Consider the following 10,106-nt stretch of genomic DNA (forward strand, 5'->3'; position numbering starts at 1 on the left):
GGCTTGGCCCATCTTTTCTTTAATATAAAAAAATCCATTGACGGAAAAAAAAAAAAAACAAAGAAGAGAAGAAGGAGATAACTTTCCCATCGAGAAACCTCGAAAATAAAATAAAAACCGAAAAAGCTCGTCGGTGACTTGTAACTCTCCATCTCTTCTTCTTCCTCTCTAAGCAATCATCCATCCACCTTGCTCCCAATCCCAATTCATCAGAGAGCCATGTCTTACGATTACCTCTTCAAGTACATCATCATCGGCGACACAGGTGAACCACACCACCACCGATCACAGTTTCCTTTTTTTCTTTTTTTTTAGGTCAATTTGGTTTTGCTAATTATTATTTTCATGTGGTTTTTTTTTCGGTTCAGGTGTGGGGAAATCTTGCTTGCTTCTGCAATTTACCGACAAGAGGTTCCAACCAGTCCACGATCTCACCATTGGTGTCGAGTTCGGTGCTCGTATGGTCACCGTCGATGGTCGCCCAATCAAACTCCAAATTTGGGACACCGTACGATTCTCTCTCTCTTTCTCTTTCTCTTTCTCCTTCTCTTTGTTCGTCTAGTTAGGTAATAGTATCGATTTGCCTTCGGGTAGATGTGATTGAGATTATTAATTTTGTCGTAATCAATGTGTTTTTCTCTGTTTTATAATTGGAAAGTTAATCATTACACAAGGGTTCTTCACTAAATGTGTGGGGTTTATGTTTGGTCTTTTTTAATGATTTAACCAAAGGTGTGATGTTGTAGGCTGGACAAGAGTCGTTTAGATCCATCACTAGGTCGTACTACAGAGGAGCTGCTGGAGCTTTACTTGTCTACGACATCACCAGGTTTACTACTCTTTTATTAATCACAATATACTTTGATCACTTCTATATTCGTGTGGATAAACTGTTAAGCTTAGAATCTCAGGAAGATCTTGTTAATTGGTAGGATATAACTGTTTTAGGCTATGACATTAACGATGCTCTTTCAGTAGAATGTTAAGCTAAGCAAAACAATTGGTTTTGGAATATTTCTAAAAATATTGTATTTCTCCATTGTTTTGGAGTTTTTGAGAAGATGATACAACGAAAAAAAATATGGATTTGGAGAGTTTAGTTATTGAAGCTCTTTTATAGTTTTGTCTTCCCCGCCCTCAAAAGTCTGTTGATTTGGTTTCAGAAGAGAGACGTTTAACCATCTGGCGAGCTGGTTAGAAGATGCTCGGCAACATGCTAATCCTAACATGAGTATTATGCTGATTGGGAACAAATGCGATCTTGCTCACAAGAGAGCTGTTAGCAAAGAGGAAGGAGAACAGTTTGCCAAAGAACATGGACTCTTGTTCTTAGAAGCTTCTGCAAGAACAGCTCAGAACGTCGAGGAGGTGATGATACTACTTTACAAAATTCTTTGTCTCATATCCGATTATTTTTACCTGTCATCGCTGGAGTCCCCCTTCGCTGAATTTAACATGTAGCATGTGTATATATATATATATCTATCTACAGGCCTTCATAAAGACTGCAGCAAAGATTCTCCAGAATATTCAGGACGGTGTCTTTGATGTATCCAACGAGGTAACTACCCTTCCGACTATGGCAATATCTTCTAGTGTTGTAATCTTGTGATTCGCCAGACCTTTATTTTATTGTGATTCAGTGTCCCTTAAATCTCTTTGGATTTTGCAGTCATCGGGCATAAAGATTGGTTACGGGCGTCCTCAAGGTGCAGCTGGAGGAAGAGACGGTGCGATCGCACAGGGAGGTGGCTGTTGTGGTTAAACAGACGTCAAGATGTATCTCATGTGTTTTGGTGATTCAGAAACTACTCTTGCTTTTATTAATATCTGCAAATGGATACACCAGAGAATGTATAGTTTCTCTTTTTTTTTGTTCTCTCTCTCTATCTTGCCACATTGTCCTTACCAAAAAGGCAAAAACTAAACCGGTGCATTTGAGATTGAGCAGCCTGATCTTTATAAACCAAACAGGCGTTGGAATCTTTTTAAAATCATTTTGTTACTTTGTACGTAAAGACAAAGATGTCCAGCTTCAAGAGTAAATTGAAATAAGAGTAACATCGAAGAATCCTATGGTTGAAGTTTCTTCTTATGTGAAGTCACCTTATTCATCTAAACGACTGATTGAAAAGCATAACCCGGATGGTTTACAGAGATCATAATAAGCAAATAGGGGCAGAAAAACGAAGAACCCGTCCTCTCGGTCCCTATGCCTTAACGTCGATTAGGAAACGTCCCTTGCTGACGCTTCAGGGTATTGAATGTACGCGTCACTAGCATCAGTCTCGGATCATCCTCTGGTATCTCACGTTCCTGTGATGCACATACCCACAAAAACCACACATCAATAACTATTGCCAAGAGAGAGTTCGGTTAAAGGGTTCTTAAAATTTTTACTTTCAGTCCCTTGTAGTAAGCTTCAACAGAAGCTAGTGTCTGTGGAATATTCCGAGCTTGCATAAGATCCCATGTCATATTGGCAACCGTGTACCCTCCGGTCTGCCAAAAAAGAAAAGAACAAGAGTTTTTTAACTATCACTAAGCGAACTCTTTACAGCATTTTTTTGGTTCGTTTCAAGAGTCTTACCTTTTCACCAGCAGCTTTGAGTAGCAGATTGCTTCCAGTTCTTGCATCTAAGAAGAAATTTCTATCGTTCATGCTGACCTGCATTTATGAATTAATTTTCGTCAGTTCTACAGGCAAAAACTCTATCATAGGCCAGCAGCCATAAACTCGGTGCATTTATCTCATGGATTATTCTTTCAGTACATATGTACTGTGCCTATAAGCACTTACCAGAGTCTCTTGAGCAATCTTCATTCCTTCCTCTGTGTAATCTGTCATGGCTCCTTCTATAAGAGTCTGTAGAAGCACGCAACAACAAATAAAATGTATACAGATCATTCAAAGATATGCTGAACACGAAACAGGGCAGAGAAGCGTGCTAATAGTTTTGGACTCGTTGTGAATATGAATCTATTTTCGTATTCATTACTCGAGAATACGATTATAAGAACGACAAAAATTGTTTTATCAAAGTTGTCATTCCGCACTAGAAAAGAACAATTTTCCTCTTCATAAAAACACCAATGATGAGGTCAGATGATAGTTACCGTGTAGAGTTCCATGGCAGGGGTTTTGTCTGAGTTCATGTAATCTCCAAACCATTTGAGACCATTTTTAAAGTCTTTCGAGTGTAGGTAGCACCTGTGTAGATACAGTATAAAAAAAATTATGCTGATATTATAAGCGCGCTTTGATTCCCAAAGAGTTTATAGTGTTAACATACTAGTAACAAAATCTTAAATTGGTAACTAAACCTATGATAAGGCTAAATGCTTTAACATCTAATGCATTACATAATCGCATATGTATACTAGGCCAATGGATTTTGGGGCATAAATTCCAGTACAGAAAAGTGAAGTCTAATATAGTCAGTCAAAGAATCACATTGCATGCTCTATTATTTGTACCTCATAATCTGTATCACGCAGTAAGTGTCCGTATTTTTTCCGTCTTTCTTAAGCATCTCAAGAAGAGCTTCCGTTGCCTGCCATTGAGAGTTACTTGGTCAGATGCAAAATTCACTCCGAAATTGCCTTATGTTACTTCCACAACAGAACGTTCCCTCAAATTAAGGACAATTTGAAAAAAAAAAACACAAATCATCTTACTTGTACATCCTTAATATCAGCGAGCGCACTGAATGCTACGTGGTACACGGTCAAATTCCTCTGGAGAAACCTGCTCCTGTGGGAATATTCAGCGGTCGGAACATTGTACAGCTCTTCTTCGCTGATGTTAAACATCATATCTTCAGCACTCTTCCTTGATGAATCAATTGATGACCAACCTTTTGACTGCTCCACCAACTCGAGAATCTTTTGAGAAACAAGGAGGATATGAGAAAACCAACTTTAAGAAAAACTAAAGTGAAAATACCAACAGGAGAAGCCTTCACAGGTTACCTTGGTGGAAAGATTTTCTGGTCTAGGCTCCTTGTTTAGGTGAGCAGTTATGAGTCCTGCATAGCAGAACTGGTTCAAACCAACACCAGCAGCAGTCATATCTCTAACTATCGCATACCTAACCATTTTCACAAGTCAAATACGAAAGAAAGGTTAGATCACTTCTTAGATGGCGCATAACTTAAAACAGAGAAAACACTGCATAATAAGTTATTAAAAGGGAATCAAATAGGTTTGTTATCAGTAACCTACACAAGATCTAACTGGCCAGAAACAGCGCAGGCATTCAGCAGGCAGACAAAAGTCTGTCCATTTGGTTTGACATCATATCTCTTCATCTCCTCGAAAACCTTACGACAACAGATAAACCAGAAGGTTCGTATATCTAAGAAATGTTGAAGAAAAAAAAAAGTCTCATGCGAAAGCAAAAGGAAGAAGATAGACATACTCGGATTGCCTCCTTCCCATTCTTGCATTTACCACATGTGGAAATCAAGAAGTTGTACAAGTTCACCTACAAGAAGGAATGCTCAGTCAACAAATGAACAACTATAAAGCCTAAAAGCTGCTGGACAATGAATCACTCAATCTGCATCTACTAAACTCTCAAGAACCAAGACGAATCCAACCAGAGAAAGAGAGACATACATCAGGGGAAATTCCCATGGACTTCATTTCTTCACGGAAAAAGAAAGCATCACTTAAACGAGCACCCTTCATCACTCCCACAACAAACGAATGGAATATATCAGCTGTAGGCTGCACACCATCTAGCTTCATATCATCATACACATCCCTCAGCAGATAGTGCCTACACATGTAACGTACACACGCAAGGATTAATTAATCAAGCAAACCAAAGTATCCATTATCGTTGGCAACACACATACCTACGCTGAGCTGTGACGGAGTTAACAACTGAGTTGTACTCCGACAGATCATTGGCGTAATTTCTCTTCGCGAGTTCCTCCGGCGACGAAGAAGAAGCGAAGAAACGACGACTAACCAGAGCTCGAACCAGAGATCGATTCCTCCCTGTTAAGAGATACGTAGATGCGTCACTAATACAATATCTACTGCGCATTCGATCGAACACACACACACACACACAAAAAGAGTAGCGGCGAAGAGAGATCGAGAAGTTCGGCAAAATGAAAATGTGATCTATCTGATTTAGCCACGAGGATCTAATAATGTATAGAGAAAAAGCGTACCAGCGATGGATTGAATGAGAAACTTCATAGCTCAGGAGCTTTTTCCGGCGAAGCTCAGTGATTACGAGACGACGAGATGGAGGAGGAGTTGTATAATCGAGTTCCGCCGTCGGAGAAGAGGGATATAGCAGCTCAGGCCTCAGGGTTTAGGTGGTAAACAATACCCGGAAAATAAATAAAAATTATCGAACCGGGTATCAACCGGTTCTAGTTTTAATGGATCTCGCTTTCTAGAGCCTGAGATGATATCAACGCGGAGTTTGTATGGGCCCTTGATGGCCTGTTGGACTTAATTTTTGGACCAATTAACGATGATGACGTGGCTGTTTGTGGTCATATCATCAAACTGCGACGATCCTGCGACGTGTGTTATAGAACGAAGAAGAAAGTGATATTTACAGTAGGGGACCTCCCCAACTAAAAAAATTTCAATCTGTCGGAAGATCACGTGAATACAACTAATACGTTCTTGCAATAAAAGAAAATTATTGACGAAGAAAAAGCTAACCAAAGCTCGTGAGAACTGAAACAGCTTTGTTTGAATAAACGAATGTTAGAGTTAACTTGGTACAACTGTTAGAAATAACTTTGCTGTAACTCTTTTCATTTTAAGACATAGATTTTTGTAAAATAACTTGAGAGGTGCTAGTTTACTCCCCGTGATTTTAAAAGATGTGGTGATCAATTATCTTTATAAAAGTCCTAGGAGATACAACGTTGAAAACTCTTTAAATAGAGAATTATTTGTAGTGTTACAAACAAAAAAAGGGCTTATTTGTGTAATAGCCATATTTGAAAGTGAAATTAAGTGAATAACAATGATTTTGATATAATGAAGAAACTAGCATTTGTACCCTAATTTATCCGGTAATGCCCTTCTTCTTTGCCATTAACCGGTAAAGATGTGTTTTGTATAACCACGTAAAATGTAATATATGGTCAAATATATTTATAAACTATTTTACAGAAAAGAAAAAAGAGCTATCCACGTCACACTTTATTGACCACATACATTACCTAAATGTTCTATTCCACCTGACCGAAATAGTATATAATTATAAATTCATTCATAACTTCTAAAAACTAAACACTACCATAACCCCTAATCACTAAACCCAAGACGAAAATATAAATCAAACTTTATCAACTAATCACTGAATTCTACACGAAAATATAAACCATAATCCAATGTCAATCCAAATCTTCCATAAACTAAATCTTAATTTTGAAATACCAGGAAGATACATTATCATTCTACATGAGGCATATAGAATAGAAAACGTGAAAATGTAGTTGAAATCTAAAATAAACGTATCAGTTAATCGCTAAACTCAATGTCAACTACAATTGTACCAATTAAACCATAAACCCTACACGAAAGTATAAACCCTAACCCAAAATAAATAACATAGTACATATTGGTGAAACTATGAAATGATTATGATTGTATGTGAGAAGTTAATGCTGACTCCTACCATACCCCTTCTTCTTCAAATTACTAAACTCTAATCTCTAATCACTAAACACTAATTCAAATATAAACCATAAACCCAAATAGAATGAAATAAAATAAATAACTAGTACATATTGGTGAAATTATGAAATGCCTATGATTGCATTTAAGAAGTTAATTCTGACCCTAACCATACTCCTTCATCTTCAAAATACTAAACCCTAATCTCTAATCACTAAACCCTAACCCAAATATGAACCCTAAACCCAAATATCAAAATCTAAAAAATACATAATATTATGTAATACTAAACTATACAATATAAATTAAAATGCAATTTTTACAAATTAGAAAATATGTAACAATAGATTTAAGAAATTACGAACTATGAGCAAAAATAGAACACTTCTTATTAACCGTCAAATGGAATGGAACAAGACAAATAGTATAGTAACAGAATAAAACATATAACAAATATGAAAATACACATTGTCTATATTTCTAATCTATATACATCTAATAGAATAGAATATAATATAAAAACTGTTCATCTTTTTCCACATACGACGGAGATTTTCTGTAAATTCAAATACATACATGTTTGGTGTCTTCGTGACTGTTTCTTTTGAAATCTGGGAAATCTCTTCTTTCTGTCACAGACAAAACCTCCTAAACCGGTATGTTAGAAGAAATAATCTGCTAATAGCCACTACCACTTTCTTACCGTCAATGTCGGAAGATGCCACAAGCGAAGATGATTGGAATAAGAATATGAAGAAGATGGGAAAGCTTTTCATATGAGATGGAGGAGAAAATGTGAAGTTGGATAAGACACGATTTAGTTTTGATAGATTAATAATTTTTTTTTTGTAGCAGGTTGAACCGGTTGATGCAAAAGGTAATACAGTATTAATATAGATAAATAACGGTGTGTATAGGTCTGGTAGGGGAAATAGCTAGTTGGTGAATTATGCTTTTTTCTGTGGTTATAGAATCCAATTTCCCAAAAAAAAGAGAGAATTATTTGTAGGAAAAAGGAAACTTTTAACATCTGGTCCATATTGCAAGTCCTAGAAAAACCCATGCTACTGAAGGTTTTGGATCGAACCATGGTACTGGAAGTTTTGGATCATTTAGATTTAAACTTTTTACTAAATTAACAAGAATCACGAGAAAGATGTCAGGGAAAGAAACAAGCATCATTAGAAGACAGATAAATGCTAATGGTGTAATAAATAAATATTAAACAGACTGACCAACATAAACCATATAGTATCCGATTACAAGTTATTGTTGACAAAGAAAGGTCTCACGTAATGAGTGCGTTAGCTAAAACTGACATTGTAATTAATGACGTGTTTGGTGAGTAATAATCATGTTTGCTTAGATGCTAGAGCTGATTAACGAAACCAAATCAAGAAAATATGATTTGGCAAAGATATTATCTCCTGAAGGCCCACACGAGCCAACAGATTCACGCATTGAATTCAATGTATTTAGAATCCACGTCATAACTTAAAAGAATATTGCGAAAACATCAACCACTTTAAAGTTTGGTGAGACCAACACACAATCTATTAAATGGATTTGGTTGAGTTTTTCTGGCTTTCAAGATCAACAAAACTTTTTTTTTTCTTTGTACATATAGAGAGAGACTAACCACAAGATTATGACCATACATATAAGAAAAGGAGAGAGATGGAGACTGTGCAAATGGGTAAGAAAGGGAGAGGAGATTAGAGATCACGTCTACACATAGGACAAGATCCGTGTCTGAGGAGCCAATTGTCTATGCAAGGCAAGTGAAACATGTGATGACATTGCGGCAAGCTTCTTACCGTTTCACCAAGCTGAAAATCCTGCAAAATTTTCACACAGAAGAAACAAAAGACCTTTTTTAAAACCTTGTTCTGAATGTGAGGGGTGGTTTTCATAAGAGCTGAGAGAGAGTGTACCTGAAGACAAACAGAACAAGAGTCTTTGTTGCCGGAAGCATCTAAGTTGTTTCTGCCTGTGATTTTGATTTTGGGTATTTGATCAACCATATCTTTTGTTAATCCTTTTGAGCCACCGGTGTCAAAGATACTCGAGAGGTCATCGAAAGTTGCATCCACAGCTCCCATCTGATCAACGAGAAGAGGATCAAGAAAACAGAGAGATCAATCTCATTAAGGGAAGTGAGGGGGGAATCAACGTACCTGACTTTGAACAGCACTTAGCATTGCTGGACCTATGCGTTCCCGTACAAGTCTACCACTTATAAGACTAACAATGACATCAATCTACAACCAAACAACAATATATAAATCAATCTACACTAGTTAAAAAACAGAGTAGTGGTTTAATTAAAATAAAAATAAAACTAAAGAAAGGATCTCTGTCAGCTCTCTCACCAAGTAGAGGAGGCAACCGAAACGTGACTCATTAGATTTCCAGAGAACAAGAGATGACTCAAAGACTTCGATGGAGAAAACAGCTCCTGAGATGGCTCCAACCGCAGCTCCTCGGATGAAGCCACTCTCTGTTTCTTGGCCTATCAAAGCTCCTGTGACCGCTCCGAGCAATGTTCCCACTGAAAAAAATGATCAAAAGGAAACCCACTTTATATAAATAAACCCCCCAAGTTGCAGATTCTCTGCTTATCACTCAATTCACTTAAACAAAGACTTTATACGATCAAATCAAAATCCAAAAAATAAAGATACTGTTTTCACCACACGAACAGAAAGAACAAGTGTGCATAGAGGCAAACCTAGAGCGAAGAAGAAGGTCAAGATCGCCGAGAGAATTGTGCCAAGAACAGCGGATACGAGGAAACGACATGCGTCTTTAACCCGTTCGATAGAGGGACACGGCGAGAGAGGACAGAACTCAGATTGGAATCTAGAAGAAGATGCCATTTTTGGTTTTGTTTCACAAGTCCACTGAATAAAAGAGATAGATAGAGAGAAGATAGAAAGAAAAAAAAACAGAGCAGAGGAGCTTATTCAAGAGAGAGAGAGAGATGGTGCTATTGCTTAGCTCTTAAGAGAGAAGATCCGATGACTGGCCTACTTGCAATTAAAGCTCTGCTCGAGATATTTTACCTCAAGTAGGTTGAAGTAAATTCTAGGCTTTCCCTGCCATGATCAATGTTTTCAATACACGCGACTTACAAAAATCTCTCCTTTTCAAAGCACGAGGCTAGAGAGAAAAATATAAGAGTCAGAGAGGCGAGAAAGATAAGCACGGAAGCTCAGCTCTGTGAAAAAGAAAATATTAATTTTATAATTATATTCGGACATACCTTTTTGCAATACTATTACAAAACATACTTACTAATTAGTAATTCAAAATTCTACCTTATGAGATTTGACTCAGTAAGCATGCTTTTCTTTTGCTAAAAACTCAGTAAACATGTTTTAAAATCACTTGCCTAATCTACAGAAAAATCTTATTTATGATAGTTCCTATACATATTTTATTAA

General features: G+C 37.0%; 3 protein-coding genes across 4 annotated transcripts; 1 reads left to right on the plus strand and 2 right to left on the minus strand.

Annotated features, from left to right (window-relative positions):
* Positions 1-67: 67 nt before the first annotated feature.
* Positions 68-1,985, plus strand: LOC130508282 (ras-related protein RABB1b). Its single transcript, XM_057003702.1, has 6 exons — positions 68-265; positions 369-508; positions 747-829; positions 1,164-1,368; positions 1,493-1,561; positions 1,673-1,985. The coding sequence occupies exons 1-6, from the start codon at positions 220-222 to the stop codon at positions 1,763-1,765; spliced, it is 636 nt and encodes a 211-aa protein (XP_056859682.1). The 5' UTR covers positions 68-219; the 3' UTR covers positions 1,766-1,985.
* A 43-nt stretch (positions 1,986-2,028) lies between these two features.
* Positions 2,029-5,537, minus strand: LOC130508280 (pentatricopeptide repeat-containing protein At4g35850, mitochondrial). Its single transcript, XM_057003701.1, has 13 exons — positions 5,187-5,537; positions 4,863-5,007; positions 4,621-4,783; positions 4,421-4,486; positions 4,225-4,322; positions 3,973-4,090; positions 3,679-3,885; positions 3,478-3,554; positions 3,118-3,211; positions 2,801-2,866; positions 2,591-2,668; positions 2,401-2,502; positions 2,029-2,316 (listed from the first exon to the last, which is right to left on the minus strand). Exons 1-13 carry the CDS (start codon positions 5,212-5,214, stop codon positions 2,218-2,220), a joined length of 1,341 nt encoding a protein of 446 aa, XP_056859681.1. The 5' UTR covers positions 5,215-5,537; the 3' UTR covers positions 2,029-2,217.
* Positions 5,538-8,150: 2,613 nt separating this feature from the next.
* LOC108827040 (NEP1-interacting protein 1) lies at positions 8,151-9,870 on the minus strand. Of its 2 annotated transcripts, XM_018600393.2 has the most exons (5): positions 9,392-9,862; positions 9,033-9,211; positions 8,838-8,921; positions 8,595-8,762; positions 8,151-8,498 (listed from the first exon to the last, which is right to left on the minus strand). In XM_018600393.2, the coding sequence occupies exons 1-5, from the start codon at positions 9,537-9,539 to the stop codon at positions 8,376-8,378; spliced, it is 702 nt and encodes a 233-aa protein (XP_018455895.2). In that variant the 5' UTR covers positions 9,540-9,862; the 3' UTR covers positions 8,151-8,375. The 2 variants fall into 2 exon arrangements, with proteins under 2 accessions (XP_018455895.2, XP_018455888.2); XM_018600386.2 differs by having other exon boundaries at positions 8,151-8,762; positions 9,392-9,870.
* Positions 9,871-10,106: the final 236 nt, after the last annotated feature.

This window comes from Raphanus sativus, chromosome 2, assembly GCF_000801105.2.
Source record: "Raphanus sativus cultivar WK10039 chromosome 2, ASM80110v3, whole genome shotgun sequence".
Classification (NCBI taxonomy): Eukaryota; Viridiplantae; Streptophyta; class Magnoliopsida; order Brassicales; family Brassicaceae; genus Raphanus; species Raphanus sativus.